The 22,759-nt window shown below is 46.4% G+C and overlaps 7 protein-coding genes across 7 annotated transcripts; 3 read left to right on the plus strand and 4 right to left on the minus strand.

The window, feature by feature from the left end:
• Window positions 1–256: 256 nt before the first annotated feature.
• On the plus strand, window positions 257–3,706 carry CDEST_01319 (uncharacterized protein). The gene is made up of 5 exons (XM_062917478.1): window positions 257–366; window positions 413–1,116; window positions 1,175–1,531; window positions 1,584–2,549; window positions 2,600–3,706. The coding sequence occupies exons 1-4, from the start codon at window positions 273–275 to the stop codon at window positions 2,217–2,219; spliced, it is 1,791 nt and encodes a 596-aa protein (XP_062773529.1). The 5' UTR covers window positions 257–272; the 3' UTR covers window positions 2,220–2,549; window positions 2,600–3,706.
• A 340-nt stretch (window positions 3,707–4,046) lies between these two features.
• Window positions 4,047–5,409, plus strand: CDEST_01320 (Putative protein kinase). Its single transcript, XM_062917479.1, has 2 exons — window positions 4,047–4,726; window positions 4,780–5,409. The coding sequence occupies exons 1-2, from the start codon at window positions 4,694–4,696 to the stop codon at window positions 5,311–5,313; spliced, it is 567 nt and encodes a 188-aa protein (XP_062773530.1). The 5' UTR covers window positions 4,047–4,693; the 3' UTR covers window positions 5,314–5,409.
• A 2,469-nt stretch (window positions 5,410–7,878) lies between these two features.
• CDEST_01321 (uncharacterized protein) lies at window positions 7,879–8,947 on the minus strand. The gene is made up of 2 exons (XM_062917480.1): window positions 8,881–8,947; window positions 7,879–8,828 (listed from the first exon to the last, which is right to left on the minus strand). Exons 1-2 carry the CDS (start codon window positions 8,943–8,945, stop codon window positions 8,657–8,659), a joined length of 237 nt encoding a protein of 78 aa, XP_062773531.1. The 5' UTR covers window positions 8,946–8,947; the 3' UTR covers window positions 7,879–8,656.
• Window positions 8,948–9,518: 571 nt separating this feature from the next.
• Window positions 9,519–11,311, minus strand: CDEST_01322 (Putative aminoglycoside phosphotransferase, protein kinase-like domain superfamily). The gene is made up of 2 exons (XM_062917481.1): window positions 11,043–11,311; window positions 9,519–10,990 (listed from the first exon to the last, which is right to left on the minus strand). The coding sequence occupies exons 1-2, from the start codon at window positions 11,086–11,088 to the stop codon at window positions 9,750–9,752; spliced, it is 1,287 nt and encodes a 428-aa protein (XP_062773532.1). The 5' UTR covers window positions 11,089–11,311; the 3' UTR covers window positions 9,519–9,749.
• Window positions 11,312–12,377: 1,066 nt separating this feature from the next.
• On the plus strand, window positions 12,378–13,695 carry CDEST_01323 (Putative SKP1/BTB/POZ domain superfamily protein). Its single transcript, XM_062917482.1, has 2 exons — window positions 12,378–12,482; window positions 12,537–13,695. Exons 1-2 carry the CDS (start codon window positions 12,394–12,396, stop codon window positions 13,630–13,632), a joined length of 1,185 nt encoding a protein of 394 aa, XP_062773533.1. The 5' UTR covers window positions 12,378–12,393; the 3' UTR covers window positions 13,633–13,695.
• A 534-nt stretch (window positions 13,696–14,229) lies between these two features.
• Window positions 14,230–14,598, minus strand: CDEST_01324 (uncharacterized protein; the record flags this gene model as incomplete). The annotated part of the gene is made up of 2 exons (XM_062917483.1): window positions 14,230–14,534; window positions 14,577–14,598. 2 exons carry the CDS (start codon window positions 14,596–14,598, stop codon window positions 14,230–14,232), a joined length of 327 nt encoding a protein of 108 aa, XP_062773534.1.
• Window positions 14,599–14,848: 250 nt separating this feature from the next.
• On the minus strand, window positions 14,849–19,254 carry CDEST_01325 (Putative SANT/Myb domain-containing protein). The gene is made up of 5 exons (XM_062917484.1): window positions 18,999–19,254; window positions 17,944–18,936; window positions 16,769–17,888; window positions 16,352–16,714; window positions 14,849–16,293 (listed from the first exon to the last, which is right to left on the minus strand). Exons 3-5 carry the CDS (start codon window positions 17,040–17,042, stop codon window positions 14,879–14,881), a joined length of 2,052 nt encoding a protein of 683 aa, XP_062773535.1. The 5' UTR covers window positions 17,043–17,888; window positions 17,944–18,936; window positions 18,999–19,254; the 3' UTR covers window positions 14,849–14,878.
• Between the last annotated feature and the right edge of the window lie 3,505 nt (window positions 19,255–22,759).

Genomic DNA, 22,759 nt, shown 5'->3' on the forward strand with positions numbered 1-22,759 from the left:
CCACTTGCTGATGCAATGACTAGAAACCACCTCCCTCGCCGATTTCGGAACATAACGCCCTCTTTACCACTTAATTAGGGGCAGTCGATCTTTAGTGTCTAGAGTCTGACGGGTTCTTAGGTGTATCACCACGTTCGGCCTCTCACCGGTTTTGTACATGGGAGCCTCTTACTAATCTGGCAGAAAGATAATCCGAGACATCTGATGACGCGTGATTTAGCCAGAAAATTTCCCCTCCGTTCGCTCCTGAGGAAAGCTTTTGAACACACAACATGCATGTTAAGACCACAATGAAATCTGTTTGCGTACCACGACGTTGCGGACTTTGTGGTTTTGAGCTTCAACTTGGCGACAACATTGTTGCAGGTTAGTATTTCCTGACCCTCGACATCCACTATTCTGACGGCCTTAGTGCGGCGGTCCGACATCAAAACATCTCAACCTTACAAGTACAGCATTGTGGGCTTTACCGACAGTGTTCTGGGCATCGATTATGTCCAGTGTCTTGGGAGATGTCATCACGATGAGCAGAGAGCTGGCTGTCATGTTGACTGTATCGAGATCACGCCCGATTTTACACTCGCAAAGGTTCTTGAAGTGACCACACCTGCATTCGAGCCCCCCGTACTCGCAGACAAACGACGCATCCGCTGGTTTCAGTCCCGTTTAGCTGGAATACTCGAAACAACGACCCGCCATCTTCCTCATTTACCGGAGGAAGTCCGTCATAATATTGCAGCATGGGCCCTAGACCATCGACTGACCCGTCGTCGCTTGGTCATTGATTGTGTCAACAAAAGATGTGCGGAGAAAATGAGCGCTGTTTTGTCCGTCAAGACTTCGGAGAAGATTTATGCCAGACACGTCGAATTTGAGGGCGTCCAATACATTGCCTACTTGACGAATGCAGCCAGCGACGACAAAGACATTCTTTTGTTCGATCCGACTTCGCCAACATCCATCAATAGCTTGTTTGTCGCAAACGATCATCTTGGTGTCCGGCAGCTGTTGTTTACCGATTCTTCAAAACAATGCACCATCGAACAAGAAGTGGGCGTTTGGTGGAGAGCATTGAAACTGGAAAGCCTCGGTGGCCGTATCCAGTACCACAGTGATGTAAGTAAAAGCCAGCCACGCAGTGATTCTCAATATGCATGCTTACTTGAGGCGTTAGGGACTGAAATTGCGCGACCTCAAAGGTGAAACAATGGTGTTACCAAAAGACTGTTGGGGCGTTCCACAACTTGCACCCGAGTGTGTTCGGTTTGAAAGCATATGGAATGCAGAGCCGAGCTACCACATGTCGGTTGAATCTTGTAACGATCCTCAGACCACAGCCTACTCACTATGCTGGAACTCACAAATCGTCATGCTGCATGCACACTACGTCAAAGAGAACCTTGACTTTTATCAAAGCTTACGAACCACGGACGAAACTGCTATATGGCAATACATGCCACTTCATGCAGACGAGGTATTGACAGAAATTTGGAAATTCAATGGGCCATTCAGAAGTGCAATTGGATTACTGGTACGTCTCGTTCTGTTTGTGAATCACGTTAGAGTCTGCTCACATCGAACAGTTAGTCACAAACCAGGGCCGCTCGGAATTCCTAGGGGTGCAGCCTCGGCCAAACTGGAGCCAATCCGAGTGGACTCTTCTTGACTTGCCGAGCGACACCACGAGCCGCATTTATGTCGAAACAACAACTTACGGTGTGCGGAGGTTAGGCTTCGAGACACCTCGGCCTGAGCGGCGAGCCCAAGTACCCAGTTTTGAGCGGCCAACCTCATCGTATCCGATCTTTCGTCATGGCGAGTACTATGCCTGGAACAAAGCCAAACTCAACGAAGTAGTTGAGATTGTCCCATGTCGACGCCATCATAGAGGAAGGGTTATCACCATCGGACTTCTACTACATTATACCGACGGAAACTCAGCTTGTGTTGGTCAAATCAGACTCGACTGCTTAGGAGAGGCTTCAAGTGTTGATCCTGCTTGTAAGCTATGGCTGGGATTTTGGCTCACGGATGACGGGCCTTGTGTATCCAATGCTGTCTTGGCCCAAGAGCAACCGACACTACCTGATTGTGAGAGTTGGTTTCTGGTGGACTGGTGCGACAACCTAGAATGGTGGTTTTCTAACAGGCAATGTCAGTTGTCTTACCAAGGGCGTCTCAGCCCCGAAACAACTGAACTGGGGAGGAGCAGGGTTTGAAAAGCGTGGATGGACATAACATCAAAGCGTCCTTTTTGGACAGCCGACGGGATGACGGACGATATCGAGTTAGGTAAGCTGTGTCCTCACGAAGGGAAACCAGGCTGAGCGGCGGCTGGCGGGCCAATAGGGTTCCATGGACGCATGCATGTGAGGGGAGTTGGGGGCTGCAGACTGTGCCCCTAAAAAGTACTGCTGTTCCTTAATCACCAACATTTATCAGGACCCAAGTGTCAGCCCTCACCACCAGGCATCATCGTAAACGGCTCACCCACTGTAGTTCTTTCATTCCTAGGGCCATTTCCTGCGTTCACGCGTCATACCCTCGAGGTAACGTGGTCACTTCTTAACATATGCCTTACTATCGCTTACCAGCCAAGACCTTACCTACGCATCGAGAGCATAACAATGGAGACTTCATGCAGGTAGGCGTTGGCCGACGAAGTGACAGTCCAACCGATCTGCGTGATTATGCCTCAGGACAGGATAACCCATGTCAGGCAGCCTGATCATCATGGACTGATTCATTGTTAACGCGCTGCTCACTACATGGCACCCAGCCACATGCGCAGTACTTTCTTGACCAGCAGGCAGCAACGGCAAGGGGTTAAAAAGGGGTTTTCGGCTTTGTGGACATCCTGAGTATGATTGGTTGTTGATGGACTGTCAATCTGAATTAGATCATTTGTCACCAAACGGGTGTTGTGCTCGCAGATCAAGTATTTAGCCTTGTCAACTCTCTTTTCCTGTATGCAGACCATCTAAAGCCGAAGGCTTTCCAACAATGACAGTCCAAATCCCAACCCGTTCAGCTCCCTGATACTTGGATGTTTCCTCAAGGTTCTGGCCATGGTTGACTGAGCTGAGCATTTCGATTCACAGTAGTAAGGCTAAAAGACGCTATGGATTCATAAGTGGGTGTGTGCGGCTAGGGCTGCTCACAGGCGCTCAGCGACGGAAGACCTCAGATGATGGTGTGCAGTGAGTTCTGTCACCTGCGTCTGGACTTTCGCGCCCCCTGGAGAGCAATTTATCTGAGCCCAGACAGACAGGTCATGTAGACAAGGGTTTCCAAGCCGGATGTCTCCCCGAACGCAAGGATGTGTGGAGAGCCATTGTGGAGGAGCGGATCAGGTATGAGCCCCTGTTCGTCCGGGTTTGTGGCTGATTTGCAGCCAAAGCTAGAAATAACTGGTGCTCAAGGAACTATTTAATTATATAACACGCTTAAGTACGGCGTAACTAAGACTTTATTGTAAAATTGTTTTTTTTTATCTCTAGCCTGTTAATTACTTAATTAGTTAGTTACAGTAGTACTGCAAAGTCTTAACTAACAGTTATATCGACATGGATGCCAGGCGCTGTGGCGACAAGATACGACTGTGTCGTTACGCACCAAACCAGAATGTGGACTTGGCAAAGAAGCAATCACATTACACGTCCATGCATGGACCTTCCGTTGGAATGCTAGTTACGTAGCCCACAATGCGACAAACCGTTAACACGGAAGGCTGGAAACTATTAAAACATGTGAGTGATTTGCCCATGCCAACCATCTCTGGACTGATTACACCGGCTGCGTCCTCCCCTGGTTCATGCACGTATGGCACAACCAAGAGTCTGTTACAACAGGTTGTGGCTGGGCCCCTTGGCCAGTAGAGATATCAAAGGGCCGAATGCAAGGTAACCAACATACAGGAATGGGCGCGTAAATGCGGCCACGGTGGGGTCAGGTAATGATAACACATACTGCCAAGGCAGACATAACTTTTGTCGAAGGTAATGTGACAAATTATAATATGCAGCAATGTTGCATCCGTCTGGATGCCATATCCACGCCAAAAACAGGTAGTATGTCATTTTCTGTCTGCAAAATTGTAGCAGAGATTTCCAAAACAATCCCATTGCTCGTGGTGTGTTTTTACTATGTATTATTCCCACTGCACCATTGCTTTACTTCAACTTCCCTCTCGCCTAATTTTTCTTGGCATCTGCTGTTAGAGAATCAGGTGGTGAACCAACAGAACCCTTAACGGCCGAAAACTCTTCACCTCCCTGCTCCGGAGCCCTTCCGCGATGGCCTCACAGCCTCCGGCCAGCCCCGATCGGGGCTCTGGGCCACCTCTGGAGCCAACCTCTCATTAAGGGCTAAACGCCGCCGCAATACCGAGACTCAGCCACTCCGGCCCAGCCTCGCGGGAAGCCAGCCTAACACCTTCAATCCAGCTCCCCTAACACCAAGATCAAGACCGCCTACAACCAACGGCCAAGTGACTATCCGGAACAAGCGGCCCCGCAACCGGCCCTAGGACCGGACGCCCGGACCAGGTTGAACCCAGGAGAACCAACCGAGCTGGAGCAGGTCCCCGACGAAGAAGATCCAGAAGAGGCCTAACCCGATAGCTACCCAGGAATTGGAGACGATCACGGTAGCTGCGGAGAGCTCACGACCGGACACCACGAGAAGGTCTGCCATGTCGTCCTACTGCTTTTTCAAGCAGCATCCAGTGTGCTCACTGGAGGCTGCTGCCTATCCGGGTCGATTGGGTCGCTTTTCAAGGTGCGGCTATCATCCTCCGGCTACACACTTGTTGCCAAAGGCGTTGAGAGGGTTGACCTTGGTCGCCTACGACACGAGAACGACTTATACGATCGATTGCAGCCCATCCAGGGGACACATGTACCGGTATGCCTCGGTAGTGTGGATCTAGTCCTCCCATACTACTACGACAGTGATGTCTTTGAGCACTTCTTGTTCCTCAGCTGGGCTGGACTGCCTCTGTTTGACTTCATCAACCGAACTACCAAGGTCGATATTGTGAATAAGGTTACGGAAGCTTACAAGAGAATCCACAGGCTGCACATTCTTCACCATGATGCGGAGCCGCGCAACATCATGTACGATCCAAAAAGTGGCAACGTCATGATTGTGGATTTCGAGCGGGCCGAGTTCCGTAGTCGTCAACCCCTAGGCCCACTCGGCCCTAACGCTCAGAATCAGAGGAAGCGACGGAGAACACAGAAGCAAGGAAAGGATGATTTCGAGAAAGAACAGGAATCTGTAACTGGAAGCTTGTTGAGGCTGATGAAATGAAGCCTAGGGCATCTGAATTCAATTTTGACAGGGCTTCTTTGACTGCAGACCCGCCTCAGGCATTTGCATCCAATCGGATGATCCGCATAGATACACAAGCGCTCTCTGCGTGATATGATAGAAAGTGGGTCTTGCATCCCCTTGAGAAAGGCGCCCTGTCGTACGTTGGCCAACCAGAGTGCCGATCTGGAGGTGCCATTCCAACAGCCACGCTTGAGCCAGTGGGTGCTATGCCAAGAGCAGTTCACGGGTGTAATGAGCGGCTTTATCCATGGCCATCTTCAACCCTTGCAAGAAGCAGGCCACGGGCGCTTTCAGTCTCCACTTAGAGAACCTTTCACAGACGCCAGAGAAGAGGCAAAAGTACAGTACAGGAGACGCATCCTGGAAATAGTGGCGCCATTCCCCTTGTCAGGCACCATGCGATTGAGTACACTACTACAAAAAGAGCAAGGCTTGCGGAAGCTTTTGGTTGCCCTTCTCAAATGGAGTATAAACTGGAGCATACTGTAGAACCCACCCATTAAGCACGGCTCCGCTACAAAGGGGTGGACACTCCCTGGCCTGTCCTCACTTGTCAAGTCTCAACCAACAGTTGCATCGATGGGTCAAATGCATCGTGCTTATCGCGCATGTCACATTTGCAACCGTCCCAAGGTAGGCCACGTACGTCGTAATTATGCCATGTATGCATCCTCAACAGCGCCTCGCTTGCGGGCGTATTGGGCCCGTAATCAAAAGCTACTTCACCGGTAGAACCGCGGCCAAAGCGTTTCAACACTTGTGCCCATCAAATAGCGTGTCTCCATCGATTCTTACTGTGCGTCACTGTGTAACGACCCGTCTCGGCCATCGGTATCCAATCGGATGATCCGCAAGGTTATACGAGCGCTCTCGGTGTGCTGAAAGATTGAAAGTTACGCACAACGCAGTACTGTACTGTACCTACAAAAACAAGCACTGCAACTTACAGCGCTTGAGTGGAGACGGTTCGCAGAGCTGAAAGAGGCTGCTCCGTTTGCTCCAGTTGCGGATACGCCAAGCCGAAAGAGGCGGGGAAACGGCATTGCATGTCCAGTTGGAAGATAGGCAGTGTGGGCTGCTGGCGTTTCTTTCCTCATCGAATGAAGCAGACCTGGCTCCTGCCGAGAAACTCGAGTGTTCCCTACTTCGTTTCTTACTGTATATAGAGCTACTTGACTTAATTGCAGTTTCCAGCTTGTCAAGCAATCAGAGAAGCCGATGATAGACTATTCTATATATAGAGAGAGAGAGAGAGAGAGCTAGAAGTGCGTGTGCTTCATCGGTCCTTACAGCTGCTATACAGTCGACTCTCGGGAGCCCGAAATGGCTCACTGTTTATGTGCACAGGCTAGCAGTACTGTACCTGTATTGACTTCAATACACATCAGAAAGCCAAAGCAGGCTTGTTTCTACGCCCAGTAGATGACACTGTCAAAGAAGCCACAAGTATGTAAAGGGAAGTAACTCTAAGTAGCGAGAATTCTAAGGCTGCCTCCGTGTGCTTGGCCCGTAATGGAAGGACAGAAATGTGCGTAAGAATAGCTGCGCACGCAGAAGGGTGCGTGGTTTCCAGGATTATTGTTCTAGTGCTTCCAATCAAGAGACAATCATAGACCTGTTTGTTGACAGGTTACCTGCTAACGTCCCCGCACTACTTTCGCGCTTTGCACTATATTTGCAAGTAAAGAGCTGATTGTGGATTACATACAGTGACATTGTCAGCTTTCTCAAAAGTACTGTGCATAGGTTGTTCTGCACCTTATCCGAAAGTGATACAAAAACGTCCATGATAACAGCGCATCATGTATGGAAGGAGCCATTTCCCAATGTTCCTGGCATAGTTCATCAGCCCCTCTTCTACAGAGCATTGTATAATACTTCTCAGCACTTTGGTGGTCAATGACCACAGCCAGTTATGGACTATCCTGTGCCATTTTGGATTAATCCTGGAATGTGTCAGGCAGCCAGAAGACGTTGTCGCACAATCGAAAGCAGCAAAAAATGAAATTGTGTGATGGTGTGGATAAATGTTCATCAACGCATGTTCCAGAAGCTTCCAAAACACTGTCCACGCAAGATCCATGTATCACAGTATGATGTCATCGCAAGGGGATGTCGAAAGGGGCAGCTTCCAGAATGCCATTGTTTGTCACAAGGCCCACTAATTAACATTTCCAATCCAGCTGTGACTCACAGCTAACCCCGGTTCCTTGCCAGGGGGTTGTTATTGCTCGCACTTTCAATATCGACAAGTACAGTAATCACTTGGAGTATTGTAACAACCTTTTTCCTCGACGGCCAAGTCATGCCTTAGCCAATCTGGATGTAGATGACGTATATGCAAACAACCTGCATGTGCCGTTCACCACTTTTCCCCTATCAACGCGACTGTGAGGAAGTGGATTTTGTTCCTAAAACAGAGACACAGTGCAGATGCCTTGAGTTCCAGAAATTATGCACGTTGGTTTGTTGGCGCTAATTATAACTCGATGCGCATGTTCTCTGCTGCAGCTCCTGCACCTGGGTCAGTCGCTGCACTTCAATACAGCAATCACCAACGAAAAGGGGGCCGTGGCGTCCGGTGAGCGCTTCGAGCCCTCCGGCCGATCTTTGAAACTTACCGGGTTGGTAAGCGGGGGTTGGGAATTGGTGTTCAGTATCTAGTCTGGCCACTTCCAGAAGGGGTAAAAACAACAACGGGGCTCAGGCCAAAAACATGTAATCATGTGGCTTCATGATGTGCCCCATCGGACCAGGTTGGCACATAACGCCAGGTTGGACTAGCCACAGGTCACTTGGCGCTGGCCGGAAGCACACGACTGCCTATCTGATGTGATTGCTGTATCGAAGTGCAGCGGCTGACACGCTCCGCGGCGAGACACGAAATGACGAGGATCATGTACAGCTAAGCGCTGCATGCTGCAATGGACGCACTGCAGGTGCGAAGACTAAACCCAATACGTCGAAAAATCACATAAGTACGTTATGCCTCGGAATGGCAGTGTTGGCCTTAATGTTCAGAGTGTGATGGAATTCGACGCGGAGTGCATAGCTGTAGCCGTATGTATCATCCATGTCCACATCATCCACACCCACAGGTCGCCATGCTCCATACAACTGCTACGCCTGCACATCGTGTTGATTTGAACCTGCACGATAACGGGGTACTGAGCTGGTTTTAATCCATGGAATCGTCATCCCAGGAATGCCTTTCTATAGCAGCTAAGAATTTGAAGCCCTCCCTACTTTGTAGATTGCCTTGATTGCTTTGGTGAGATGCTCGTTGTTGCTAGTTTGAAACACCTTCCGGCACATTTAATCAATTTTGCTGGCCGCATGCACATTTCTCTCCGCGCTTCACTTCCTTGTTGCATCCCAATTTGCAGCAGGTAGTATAAAGACTTTCCCCGAAATCAACGAGGTCAGGTTTTGGGTGTGCAGCCATGTTGATAAAATCTTGAGTGGACGTAAGTGGGCGTAAGAGGGCAATGCTATTCAACGTTAGTTAATAATTGCAAATGTCTGGACTAAGGGCTTTGTTACAGTACATGCAGTAGGTTGGCCGAAAGTCTTTGAACTTGCGCGACTCCGATGTGAGTGATGAGCATGGAGGTTCAGGAGTAGAGGGTAAGGTTATATTGAGGGGTTCTTATACAATGAGTATGATCGCAATGGACCGGGCTGAGCAGGAATGTAAACCGAACGAATGTATTGAGAGAGGGATGGTTACAATGCAGAGGGTAGGGATCATTCTCGGCGAATGCTGAACGGCGCCAGAGTGGTGTGCGGCTTATAGACAATCCCCTCCTCCTAGCATTGTGTTTGTGCATGCAAAGCATGTTGGAAGCAGTTAGATGTCATGTGTTGCGGCGGAGAAACGGATCATGATACTTGGCGTAGCGGCCGCAGATCCTCGTGCGGGTGACATTCGCAGGCATAGATTGGCTGCCCACGAATTGCAACTTGTATTGACTTAAAGGCCTGCAGGCGTGGAACCGTTTGCCGCCACCTTGCTTGCGGGCGTACTGGACCCGTCGCCAAAAGCTACTTCTCCGGTAGAGCCGCGGCTAAGGCGTTTCAACACTCGAGTTTCTCAGCAGAAGGCAGGTCCCCTTCATTGGACGTGAAAAAACGCTACACCACCCATTTCCCAACTAGACACTGCATGTCAACTTGCGCCTGTCTGCGAATATGCTATGTCATTAATCTCGTGCAAGATTACTTCGCCTCGTCAGAGTCCCGCCCAGCTCGAGCATCCAATTGGCGGACAAGTTCGCCGGCCATTACATACTTATAGACCCCTGTTTTTGCTTTAGAGGAATAGATAGAAAATACCAAATGGAGCAGTCTTCAATTCACGTCTCGCGCTTCCTGAGCGTCACACATGGTCTTGAAGGCGGATGTAACAAAATCTATGCAAACTCATCGATTAGTTTAGAATACCACCCAACTTTTCCCCTCTGGTACAGCCTCATCGCAGTCACCAGCTGCTGTCTTTTCCAATTCTTCAGCGCGTCTGATAATGAGTTGTCTGTTCCCCTCCTATCCTCAGCTTCTTTCACAACCGCCACGTAGCTTTTCTGGTCTGCAAGCTGCTGTTTTAGTTCGTCGGTGACAGGATCGCCTTGTTCGTTGTAATTCCACGGTACATCGATCGCTGGCGGAACCATTGAGAGGGTTAAAGGAAAATCTGCAAACATCTCCCATGGCCCAGCGAAGGATGCCTCCCAGTCAATCAAACCGAGGACACGATACTCGTCGTCAACAATGATATTGTTGTGGCCAAAGTCGCCGTGGCAAAGAGGGAACGGGCCGTGGTCGCGAGCTGAGAGTCTACTAGCAAGGTCGCTAATGGATTTTGGAAAAGATGAGACGGAGGGGATAATCTCGTCAGCATATTGACCAGATGCTTTTCGTAGTTCTTCGTCCGTCATGCCGAATGTGGTCTTGGCCGCCCATGCTTGGAAGAATTCGGTCGCTGTGTTGAAAGGACCACCAAGACCCCGAATTGGGCCTTGCCGGTATGTGCCGTCCTCGTTTCTCGAAACGATTGTCCCAATCATAGGGAGTTGTACCGTGGCTAACTGAACCTGTGATGGATTAGTTAAAGGTGTGCTTGGAACACTTCGGCGACTTGCATGAATCTCCGCGAGACGGCGTAGGAACGTTTGCTTATATCCAGGCGGGATCTTCATGCCCAAGTCCATTCCCACGTTCCCTGGTAGACAGTCCATCAACATGAATGGTGCCTTGACGTCACAATCCCGTCGAGCCTCGATAGCATGGACTTCAGGAACCGGTATGCTGGTTTTTTGTCGCACAAGGGAAATGGTGTTGTATTCGCAGTTTTCAACTGCCTCTACCGACTGATCCGAGTTTTCGGAGACAGCTGAGGTACCAATAGGAGGCATTCGCAGTCGTGCCACCCATCGCACACCATCGTCAAACTGGATGATTCGGACCATATGGTTGTAGCCAAGGCCAATATCACGAAGGAGATGGCAGCTGGACCCATTCCTCCTCTTGGCTGCGTACTGCAGGAGTGAGCTCCAGTCCACAGATGCCGAAAATGACTCGGCTCGTGAACGAATAGGTCCCTCTTGTAGAGAATCGTGATACGTCCACCGATATCCTGAAAAGGCTTCGGAACTCTCTTGAGAAGGTCAGCGTGAATGAAACCGAAAAAAACGTAGAGAATCACTTACGAGGCGTGTCATCAGACAAGATCCTCTCAACGGCGTTGCTTTCCATTGCGTTTCTTGATACGGTAGCGACTTGTCAATGTAATGTTAGCGGAAGAGGAGAAAAAAGTTGATGTTGTAGAGGGAATGGAAAGTAAGGACAACGCAAGGTTAAGTCCCTGGAAAGGTGGCTGGATTAGGTTAAAAATACGGCAGTATCTAACAGGGTCTAGCCCCGTCTATCACAACTACCCTGGTATCAGGCCAAAGTTACATACACAGGTCGGGTAGAGATGTCTATGCTTTTCGATTTTCTAAGCATGGGTACCTTGACTTTTTGTCACGTACTGTGCACGCGTGCATAAATTTAGCCAATAGGAATTTAGTGATCAACCTGGGGTATTTCCACAGAATCTGATGTGGATAGAAGACGTACCTATCATACCATAGTATGCAACAAACTCGTGCAGTGGTCCTATGCTCCAGTCTGTACTGCATCTCGCCTAATTGAGAAAGGCGTCTGAATAGCTTTCGTAAGCCTTGCTCTTTTCGTAGTAGTATACGCAAGCGTACCTGGCAGGGAAATGGCGTCGCTGATTCCAAGGTGCGTCTCCTGTACGGTACTTCGCACAAAGTTCTTCTTGGCAAGCCGAAGCACGAGTCAGAGGCCCGGTCAGTCTCTGCTTATCACCCTGGTTGGAATTGAAAGTCCACCTTGTTGTTTGTGGTTCACAGAACCAACGGCGGGTGCTGCTTCCGGCTTCCGCGGCGGAAAGCGCTCTATTTAGTGGGCATCCCCTCATGGAATTCTTGATGTCCATCCAGATGTGGATACGCCAAGCCGTGAGAGAGACGGGGAAACGGCGCTGGAGTGTCCCGCTGGATGATACGCGACACTTTGTAGCTAAGTGGTACGAAATGTTTGACGTGAGGATGGCACCCCCTTTCTTAACGAATGAACCTGGAGCTGGCACGGGAAATTCCTGCGCTCCCTCCTAAGGCGAACCAGGGCATCGATCTCGTAGGCGGCAGGACACCATAAATAATACCTCTGAGAATACCAGACCATGTTATGCTGTCTTTTTCAGGGGTTATTGTCTGCCTTGCTGGCCTGTACGACCTTGTCATGCATGGGCTGTCGCTGCACCATTTCAGTGATAAGCAAGGCGTGGACGGACGCGTGACCAATGCCCCATCTGCCAAGTTCGGTTATGCATAACTCCAACCCCCCCAAGCGCTCAGTTTTTGTCGTAGATGTATCGGATGACGGTCAAACCAATATCCGACTGTTGTTATTTTATCCACAAGCACAGGTAGAATAACTAAGTGAACCTGATGCAAGGCATTCAATACCTGAAGCAGGCCAGCCCTAATAATGATGTCCAAAAAGAAGCAACAAAAGGCAGCAGAATGCCAAACGCCTCCTGACGATGGCGTTACGCTAGATATCGACCCTGAGGCGTCGTAAGTCTTATCCTCTCCGCTATCACTGAACGTAAGGCTGATATTCACCCAAAGCCCTTACACAAGCTCGAGCTGCAGAATTTATTTCAAAAACCAACAGCCGTTCACGATACATCGCGACCTTATCCGTGCGAGTCCCGAGCTTGAAAAGATTTGTCGTAACTTCAATGAGATCTTCATCAAGGATGTACCGGACGAAGCAGGCCATGTTCTCGTCCACTACCTTTATACTGGCACTTGGCAAACCCTCCACGAGAACAGTCCACAGCACGACTCCGAGACGTCAGCCCACTTTGAAACCAGTGTACATGTCTACGCTGCTGCCCGAGCCTACAGTCTACCGGGTTTGGCCGAGCTGGCCAAGGAAAACATCTGTCAGTCTGCAGATGCGTTACCCGCGCTGGACGTCATCGTCTTGGCTGCCGGTGCATGCGAACTTCTCCCAGACGATGATTCGTGGTTCTTGGCCTTCATCAAGTTGCGTGTTGAGCACCTGTTCAAGGAGCCAGCCTCCTTGAATCAGTCGGTCTTTCTGGGATGCTTTCGCGTCAACACCCTATACTCGAAGATTCTGGCCGAGACCCTGGTTCTAATCTGCTGCGAAAACTCACGTTCTCTACAGTCTGCCGAGTCTCGTGACCTGTCTCGGCCGGAAACATCGACTGTTTCAGAAACTGATGCGACACCCTCAACCGATGCTTCACACACAACACAGTATTTAGCTTCAGAGCCTAGCCCAGAGCCCGCACCAGAGTTTGAAACGGAGCCATCGGTGGAGGTTGTGGCCGAGCCTGAGCCATCGTTGGAGGTTGCGGCCGAGCCTGAACCGGTAGCCTGGGCGGACGTCGTGGCAGAGCCTGAGCCAACAGCGGAGGTTGCGGCCGAGCCTGAGCCGGAAGCTTGTGTGGAATCCATACCAGGGCTCGAGCCCGAACCCGAACCAGCGGCGGAGATACAAGACGATGTGTGGTCATGGCCTTTGAAGGTCAAGAAGAAGGGGAAGAAAGGGAAGAAGGTTGAAAGCCAGGAGATTTTTTGCTTCTGGAAGGAAACGCATCTTGTAGATGGCGGATGGGAGGATTGTTCCAGCTGTCGGCAGTACGTCGGCAGATTCGTGTCATCCTATCATCAGTCGAAAGCAAATAGTTGATTGGGGATATAGGGCAGCGGTTTTCACGGAACACAGACTAGAGAACCAGCTTCTTAACACTTGAACCTTTTCTGAGACAGTAATTGGTGCGTGTGACATCGCTATCTGACACATTTATTTGACACACTATCTAAATCCTCTCCTCATATATCCAAGTCCATTACCATTCTCTCAATCCATCTAACCATTCACATGTCTGTATCGCACCTCACCAAGCTCTTTTATCTCGTCATCTTTTAGCTTAGTAGAGAAGTGGACTTGTAGCGTCCAGAGAGACCGGCCCGGAAAGGAACTCGAGAAACGGCTGTGGGTCTCCCTCCATGAAAGGTTCTGTCCTTTCAGTTGAAGCAAGAGTCTATTCTCATGCTCTGGAAAGGGGCCCTGGACTTAGCAGACCGCCTCGTAGACTTTCATCTCTCCAACGAAGAACCCGAGGTCTGACTTATCAAGGGATAGCAATGCGGTTGTCGTTCTGTGGACGGCTGCTCCTATTGCAGTTGAAACGTCGTTAAAAGTCCATCTGTGATGCGCTTCAGGATTACATTCTTGAGAGGCCAGTCATCATATCGCGCCAAGAAAGATTTGGGGTCTATTTCGTTATCGATAGAAGCAAGAGAGACCGGCGGGGTCATAGTTCCACTTGTCCTTGGTCGATTCATAACCCGCTCTGACCTTCGTCTTGGTTCTGATGATGATTGTGATGACGTGTGTCGTGGTCTCTGAGCCCTGCTGGTGCCAACAGTCTCCTGCAGAATTTTTCTCACAGCCCTGGGGCCCTAGCTGAATTTTGCCAGCGTTGGCTTGCTCTCTGACGCAATCGTCGTTGGATCTATAAGCGCCATCCTCATCGCTAGTTTCCAGGTCCGAACCAACTTCGGCATAAGCACCTGGGAGCTCTTGGTCTGTCAATAATTGGTGGACCTAGAGGTATAAAAGTGGCAAACGCACGCAAAGTTTCACTCGCATCAGCCTGGACTCGACTCGCTGGAGGACTTTGGACGTTGCCGACTTCTCAGGAGGTATCTACTTCAATCTTTATTAGAGGCTAAATCGGCCTTTTCCTAGTGAACAACATAATGGCTTATCAGTCTTGTTGGAGGTTGTATGAATTATCTCAGTACTGATGATGCACACAATTTGGATATTATCTACCACCTTCCATTAAATACGTTTGATGTTAGTCTTGCAAGACATCAAATGACAGTTCTCTAAAGTCATTGGCAACTTAGTAGCAAATATGCCTGAATCACTTTGCCTTCTCCTTGTCTTGCCTCTCCATAATCACCCAATGCTGAGTTACAGCTGGCTCGCTTCGATGCAGCCTTTTTGCAATCCATGACCACTCCTTCCCCTCTTCAATGTATACACGCAGACGCTCCTCTTCCCAATCCGTCCAACGGCGGCGCTTAGACCTTTTAACGTTTTCTTCAAGACTGTCTGGGCTGGGGTAATGATCAGAACAATCATTGCCACTTTGGCTGTCGCTTTGGCTGTCGTTGTCATCGGTGTTGTCGTCCGAGCCATCATCCTGGTTGAATGTATCACCGTGTGACAGTCCGATAGCAACCTCCGCTGAATGATCTTGATGTGTCATGTTATACGGTCCGTCTTCCCCCGTGATTAGTTCGTTGTGTGGAAGTCTCTCCGTAGCATAGTTTTTGATGAACCCAAGGAATAGCTCAAGCATGTCCATTCGTCTTTCACCATCAGGCAACCTAGCGATACCCCCATTGAGAGCCTCGAAAGTGTTGATCATGCGTAATAGGTGTTTCGCAGAAAAGCCGCAAGCATGGCATGTGGCTACTGGTAGGTTCGCCGTGGTGTTGATAGGCGGAGGGGAAACCAATCCGCACCTCTCGGTCTGATCATGATTCCTAGAAAGGTGGTTTGGGCGAAGTGAGGGAACAGGCGATATTTTTCGCGAGCGACCCTGCCTTGCTTCCTTGCACCTGCTTCTTGTGGAGTTATCATCCAAGTCGTGCATAAGTGATGTATCAGGGCGCAGCTTGTCGTTGCCACAAGGTATCAAACCGATGGGGTCCTCCGCTTCAGACCGTTCCGGTGTTTCGGCCGAGCGACGAGGCTGTGTTTCAATTTCGTTTGACAGCCTCTTACTTGAATTTTCAGCCGGGACTCGAGATGGCAATGCGCGTAAAGTCCTGGGTGGCAGAGCCGGTGATTTTGTCCCGTTGTCGACTTTGCGAGGCCTCATTCGTTTAGCCGGGCGTAGTTCATGGCTCTCGCTGCCGCCTTCGGTTGGCTCACCTCCCCGTTTCTTCCGACAGGTAACAATATGGCCAACTTGCCTTGAATCGGAGGCGTGATCAGACGCTGGGGTAGGGAGTGAAAAATCGCCTGTTTGAGGCTCTTTCAACCCACCTAAGAAACCAACTGGTGCCTTTGCTGAGTCGCTGAGAAATGGGTTTCTAGCAACAGACGGGCACTCCGGGCAGTTGGGCGCTACGGGTTTGCTTTGTGACAGGACGTGTAGTACAGGACTACCCGACAGATCTTTTCCCGTAAGTTCACGTCTTGGGACTGCCATCTCTTGATGGCAGCTCTCGACATCGGTCTCTTCATCGTCAGAACCCCTGCCGTCGTCGATCTCATCAGCATTGCAACTCCCGCTGCTCTCGCTGCTATCTTCAACTTCAACTACAGCTGTGCAATGATTGTGTCAGTCCGATGTTTCTTCCTGGATCGAATCTTGGCTACTCACATGCGTTCATGGCGCTGATAACAGTATTTGCCAGGCGAAGTTGCCCAGTTGCCCGTCTGGCTAGGTCAAGAGCCAATGGCAGTTCCTCAGCCGAAGATGGATTTGCCTCGTCATGAGAGGCTCGTTCTGTGGAAGGCTGAGCAGGTAGGGGTGCGCAAGACAACCAAGATGGCGAATGTGAGTTGATATCGTCTGCAAAGGTAGGCTTTGGCATTGTCGATAGGATACCGCCGATCTCACAAGACGGTTCTGTGGACTCCAAGGACGCGAAGTCGCATTGTGTGTACGCTTCGCCGATTCCAAGATTCTCACCGGAATCAAAGTCAAGGTTGCCAATGCTAGCGAAAGGGTCGGCGCTTGTCCCTATTGGTTGTAAGTCGACGTCAGCGGGATGTGGTTAGAATGTAGTTGACATACAGCTTGTGGTCTGGGCCTCTGTCGCACCCATAACTCCAACGGTCTGTCCAAGTAGTGTCGCAAGGGCCGTTGATGGGAGTTGCGCTTGTTTCTGCTGCTGTTGCTGCTGCTGCTGCTCTTCGCGCTCGTGTCGACGTTTTTGCTCTGCGCGTTGCCTCTTTTTACGCTCTTTTTTTTCGTACAACTGTTCCATGGACTTGACGTCCAATTTTCTGAACTGTGAGAGGACCATCGTGGGCGAAAGGAAGAAAGGCAAGTTTGACTGGTCTAGCATGAGCTGGCTGGCATGGTAATGGCGAAAGGGGGGCTTTATATATTTGTCTTATCCGTCTTGAAATGAGCCCCTCCTCTCCTGGACACGACTGTTCATCCAAAACATCCGCACATCAACCCATAGAAGACCCTGCTGCTTCCACACCTACAGGGGAATACGAAGCCAGCATCACTTGGCCCACTAGCTAAATGCAACTCATTCGTCATGCGGTACTCAGGATGATGCGATATTCTCCTTCAAGCATTGGTGATGCCCCTGACGCGCTGATGGGCGCCTTCTCGTTTGTGATTGCCGATCCGCCTCGCTCATCGACGGCTGTGATAGCGGACTTGCCGGTCGAATGGTTGGCCATATCCGCAGCATCGCGAAGCCCTGAGCCCCTGTCTAGACCTAGCGAGCCACGTCACCAGCTTTAAACTTGGCCCGGACGGTCTCAGCTCCCAGGCCGTCCCTGGAGAATGAACCATGGTCGTCAGACTGCGATAGGCACCCATCCACTTGCCGTACAACTTCGGCGTTCTTGTGACACCGAGTAGGGCATGTCCAGTTGAGCCTGACGCTCTATCGAGCCCGGTCGACCTTTCAGCCGGCACAACTAAGCCGCCCCCTGAGCATGGGTGAGCATGAGGCCATCAGCGATGCGACCTCGCAAGGCATACCGCATGAGGCAAGAAGTTGGCGAAACTTTTGATTGTCTCGGGAATAATGCGCCGGTGCTTCGAGCTGAGTTCGAGCTATCCTGTATTCCCCGTCTCGTATAAGCAAGGTAATCAATGTCGGCGTTACCTGGTCGAAAAGTCACATCAGGGGGGGCCAAATGTCCAGGAAGGCCAGGACGTGAATTGCCTGAAGAGGTAATTTTGTTAACTCAGGAAGTCGGCTTAGCTGATATCCGACGCACCTTGGGTTCTACTCATCCTTGGTCCACGCCAAGTCTAGGCAGACCCGCGTACTGTCATTAAGGTCCAAGAGCCGACAGCCCCTCCCATGGTGTGAGTCGGTCCGAAAGGGGAATTTGGTCGGCGAGAGGGGAAGTTGCTAGCTTTGTGTTTCTGGCCGCTCGATGTCATGGCAACCTACGTAACTGGTTGCGGCGTTTTACACAAGCTGCCCCTTGACTGATGCTTCGGGGATGCCGACACAAGCTGATTCTCGGGTGGAGGGTTTCTTCACGAGCCTCGCAAAGAGCTATCCCTCCTGTAGGAACTTGCTATCTCAAGGATGATGAGCTCCGGATCGTCGTTCGAGACCGTGATACGCGTACAGCCTGCCCATGCGCTAAATCTCGTATATGCGAGGCCAACATCGTTGATGTTACCTCAGTCCAGGCCAGAAACAGGCAGAGCCCATGTCTAGGGTTCAGACAAGACGTGAATTGCCCATTGAGGTAATTCGCTAGCGTGTAATCGTAGCCCCTGACTGTAACGCCGGAGTGAAAGAGACCAGCGCGGCAGACCCTGCTCTGTGTCATGCGACGTGTTATCGAACCTTGCGGATTGCTGACCCAAGGTTGAGGGCTTGGAAATTACCAGACATAGTAATTCCGTAGGCAAGATTTTGCCTCTTCCGGTAGTCTGAGCCAAACCCTGGACCATGATCTTCATTCCTGGGCGCCTGCATCGAGATGATTGACACCGCGCGTAGGACCGTTGCTGACTCGCTGTGTAATCCCGCGACCCATTCCACCATCTCTTTCAAGCCGTCAAATTACCAGAACAGGCAATTTTCTGCTGTAACAGTAAGGCGAGGTCGACACGACCGGGTGGGAAAGGGGACCATCGAGAATGGAGCCGTGGCGCGTTTCGCCTAGACATTCGCAAAGTCTCGACATCAACGAGTGACGGAAGTGGCGAGGCGTAGGGAGGCGGGCGGAGAGGAGGTGGAATTGCCATATCTAGTAATACACACGAAGTTAGCCAACACTGTTGCCGCAGCAGGAAAACGTTGAAGCCTTACCCAGCAGGGGGGTGCGTTGGTCCGAGGTTTGGTACAGCGGATGCAGGCCACCGCGAGGACGTATGCGCATCGTTTTGTCATCAATTTGAGTTGGCGTCGGCAGAGGCTCTGCTTCGTTCTTGTTGTGATGAAATGAAGGCAGGCCGAGGTAGGGAAAACATCGTGGCAGAAGCGGGTGTCGAGGACGTTGCCAACAGCAGAAAAGAATGACGCGGCGCAGCAGGCAGGACAAAGACGAGGTGCCAAAGGAACTTCGAGGTACATCTGAGCCTGGGGCGGGGCAGACGCCATTTTATGGGCGGGTAAAAACAGCGAGGGGTAGCATGGCCGAGAATTACCCGATGTGGCAAGTACCGCAAAAGGCAATGCCAGGACCGCCATTTCCGAAGGCAGGCAAGCCGTTGCAAACTTTACTTTTATATATATATATATATATATATAATGTTTTTAAATATCTTATAATTATATATTTACTACTATAGTATAGTACTATATACTTTATAAAGTCCTTTATTAAATTAATAATATAAAAATAAAATAGAATACTTATAGGAAGCTTTTTCCTACTAGTCTTTATTCTTTATTATATAGTTAATCTTAACTACTAAGTTTTACTAGCTTAATATAGTTATTATAACTAATTTATCTTATTAAATTCTAAAAGAATATAAATATACTTATAGAGAATATAGCTTAAAAAGTATTTATAAGCACTATTTAAAAGCATTTAAAATATATATTTAGTATATATCTTTTATTATTATTATCTTATAGTTTACTTTACTAAAATACTATTTTATAATCTTTAAGACTATTCTTATACTATAATTAAATAGATTTAAGATTATATTTAATACTATTTATACTACTTACTTTATAAGTCTTTAATACTTTATAGAGTTAAAATAAAGTGTATAATTAAATAGTATATATTAATACTTTACTAAAGTATTTAACTAACTGTTTTATAAATTTTAATTTAGCTTATATTCTAAATTAAATAGAAGTATAAACTTATTTACTAATATTTATATTTTATTACTTTTAATAGTTTATAGTATAATATTATATACTTAGTTATATATATAAATAGGATTATAAGCTTATATATATATATACATATATAAGTACTAAAGCTTTTTAAATTATATATTATATAAATAAGTTTTACTTTTAAAAGTTTAGTAAAGTATATTAGGTAAGATAAATATACTAAGTTTATAAGTAATAAACTTTTATAATATTAAAATAAAGTAAAGTAACTAGTTTAATTAAACGCCTTTCTTTTATTTCTTTAGTTTAAAATAAACTTATATAAGCTAGATCTAATTATATAAAGATATAAAGAAGTAGAGCTAATTAAACTTAGTAGAAAATAAAATAACTTAACTTTTACTAAGTTTTTTATATAAGTTTTATAAATTATACTAAAGCCTTTTTTATAATAAATTAAACTACTATAAAAAGGTTTCTATAGTTAGAGTTAAATTAGCTATTTATACATAAAGCATATAGATGCTGCTAGATACTTACTATTATATTATATAAGTATATTAAGTATGTACTTTTAATTATTATAATATTATATCTTACTTTACTAAAATATTATTTTACTATCTTTAAGACTATTTTTATACTATAATTAAATAGATTTAAGTTTATATTTAATACTACTTAGTTTTTTAATATTAATAGTCTTTAATACTTAATAAAAGTAGCTTAAAATATACATTAAAATAGTAAGTATAAATGCTGTAGTATATTATTTAATAAATGTTTTGCTAGACTTTAACCTCCTTTATATTTTAAACTAAATATAAGTAGAAGTTTAATTACTAGTATATATATATATATATATATATATAATTTCTTTTTAAACTCTTATAAAAGGCTTTTATTTTTAAGACTTTTACTTAAGTAGAAAGGTTTATAAGTTATCTTGTTATAATATAAAGATATTTATATTATTTTATAGATTTTGCAACCTATTTAAAATAGTAGGTTGTTTTATATATATAGAGAATAACTAGAAATCTCTTAATTAACTAGTAAAGTTTAAGTATTGGAATGGGGTGGTATGGCTTATGAGGGCTACGAGGAGGAAAGGATCATGGGATCCACTTAGCTTTCGGATTTTCAGATCCGATCATGTATAATAGATAGGATTGGCCTGGCCAGACGGCAGGACTTATCAGAATCATCAGCAGACATCGGAATCATTTTTCACACCTTTGCCTACACTTTCTGGAGGACTTTACTCAATCAATTGTGATCCGTTTTGCTTGCTCCAAGTGAATTAGATCTGAGAATTGAAGCCTCTATCTATTGCCATACGACTTTTGACGATCTGAGTGCGTGGGAGTAGGACTCACTTTTGCTCCTGGCCCTACTGACGGCCTGGCAGCGCTGCGCGCTGCTGGACTGTTTCGGTAGGGTAGGTTGTTTTAGTGGGTGCTGCTTTCGCGCACGTAGCCCATTCCAGTATTTTAGTCTTTACTTATTAGTCTAAGAATTTAAACCTATAAGTAGGATATTATAGTAAAAGCATATACTATAATATAGCTTATAACATAGATTCTAAGAATAAAAACTATTTACTTATATCTTCTTATTATTAAAATATATGTAGTTAAGCATATAGGTTTTTTTTAATAAGTTTCTTTATTCTTAGTATTATTAATTTAGATTATCTACTTATTAAGGATATACCTTAAAGCTCTTTAAGAACGCTAATTTAATTAATGTAGAACTAATTAGATTTAGTAGTTAAGACTAGTTACATAATGCAAAAAAGAAACCCTAGTAAAAAGCTTAATATAAGCACTATACTTTATTCTTATGCTATTAACCTAGTAAGATAGCTTGTTTTAAAATACACAGTACTATAGGATTAGTATAGTGTTAATACTAGATTAACTTACTAAAGATAGCTTTACTATTAAGGTTTATACTATTAAGGTCTATAGTAAGAACTCTTAACTATAGAGGTATTAAACCTTAAGATATAGGCTTTTTAAATATACATAGTTAGTAAGAATAGAATCTTTTAGGATTCTTATATTAACTATACTTACAACTTATAATACCTACAATCTAGATAAATTATCCTTTAGTAAAGTAACTAAATTAAATCTTTCTTTTTAATCTAATTAAGCTATATTCTACTTAGCTGTAGCTATACTTAATATAAACAACCTCTTTAACCTACTCTCTCTTCTTAACTATAACCCTTTAAAGGTTATATAGTAGTTAATAGCAGCTTAAATAAGCACTATTATTAAATAATATAAAGAGAAAGCATTATATAGCATTATTACTATTAATACTAAAATAAATAATTACACTATAATTAATATTATAAGCAATAGATTAGCGCTTCTTCTTTTTAATAGCTTAGTAGCTAATATAGGCCTAATTATTGCAGTAAAATACATCTTATAGTAGAAGCTTTATATCTTTATTAGTAGGATAGCCTAAAGAGAAGAGGATTTAATAATAATTGTAATAATTAAGTAATAGTTAGGCTAGCTGCAGGTAGTAATCTGCATTATTTAGTAGATATAGTAAAATTAAAACTAAATAGAAGTCTAAAGGTTAAAAATAGAGATTTTATTAAAAGCTTATTAGCTAGAAACTTAATATAATTATTATACTTAATATATCTTACTAAATTTTATAAAAATAGAAATATATTATATAATGCATAGCTTAAAAGGGCACCTTAAAGTTCTTACTATACTATTTTAAGATATATAATTAAG

This window comes from Colletotrichum destructivum, chromosome 1 (genome assembly GCF_034447905.1).
Source record: "Colletotrichum destructivum chromosome 1, complete sequence".
NCBI lineage: Eukaryota > Fungi > Ascomycota > Sordariomycetes > Glomerellales > Glomerellaceae > Colletotrichum > Colletotrichum destructivum.

Bases quoted from the DNA above. Each gene is read 5' to 3' on its own strand.
- CDEST_01319 (XM_062917478.1), top strand. From the start codon at position 273: ATGCATGTTAAGACCACAATGAAATCTGTTTGCGTACCACGACGTTGC. The intron at 1,117-1,174 runs GTAAGTAAAAGC...TTGAGGCGTTAG, and splicing joins GTATCCAGTACCACAGTGAT to GGACTGAAATTGCGCGACCT. The intron at 1,532-1,583 runs GTACGTCTCGTT...CACATCGAACAG, and splicing joins GAAGTGCAATTGGATTACTG to TTAGTCACAAACCAGGGCCG.
- CDEST_01322 (XM_062917481.1), bottom strand. From the start codon at position 11,088: ATGGAAAGCAACGCCGTTGAGAGGATCTTGTCTGATGACACGCCTC. The intron at 10,991-11,042 runs GTAAGTGATTCT...GACCTTCTCAAG, and splicing joins CTTGTCTGATGACACGCCTC to AGAGTTCCGAAGCCTTTTCA.
- CDEST_01323 (XM_062917482.1), top strand. From the start codon at position 12,394: ATGATGTCCAAAAAGAAGCAACAAAAGGCAGCAGAATGCCAAACGCCT. The intron at 12,483-12,536 runs GTAAGTCTTATC...ATTCACCCAAAG, and splicing joins GATATCGACCCTGAGGCGTC to CCCTTACACAAGCTCGAGCT.
- CDEST_01325 (XM_062917484.1), bottom strand. From the start codon at position 17,042: ATGCTAGACCAGTCAAACTTGCCTTTCTTCCTTTCGCCCACGATGGTC. The intron at 16,715-16,768 runs GTATGTCAACTA...TACAACCAATAG, and splicing joins AGAGGCCCAGACCACAAGCT to GGACAAGCGCCGACCCTTTC. The intron at 16,294-16,351 runs GTGAGTAGCCAA...ATCATTGCACAG, and splicing joins TATCAGCGCCATGAACGCAT to CTGTAGTTGAAGTTGAAGAT.
- CDEST_01321 (XM_062917480.1), bottom strand. From the start codon at position 8,945: ATGCTCATCACTCACATCGGAGTCGCGCAAGTTCAAAGACTTTCGGCC. The intron at 8,829-8,880 runs GTAACAAAGCCC...AACGTTGAATAG, and splicing joins GCCAACCTACTGCATGTACT to CATTGCCCTCTTACGCCCAC.
- CDEST_01320 (XM_062917479.1), top strand. From the start codon at position 4,694: ATGTCGTCCTACTGCTTTTTCAAGCAGCATCCA. The intron at 4,727-4,779 runs GTGTGCTCACTG...TCGCTTTTCAAG, and splicing joins GCTTTTTCAAGCAGCATCCA to GTGCGGCTATCATCCTCCGG.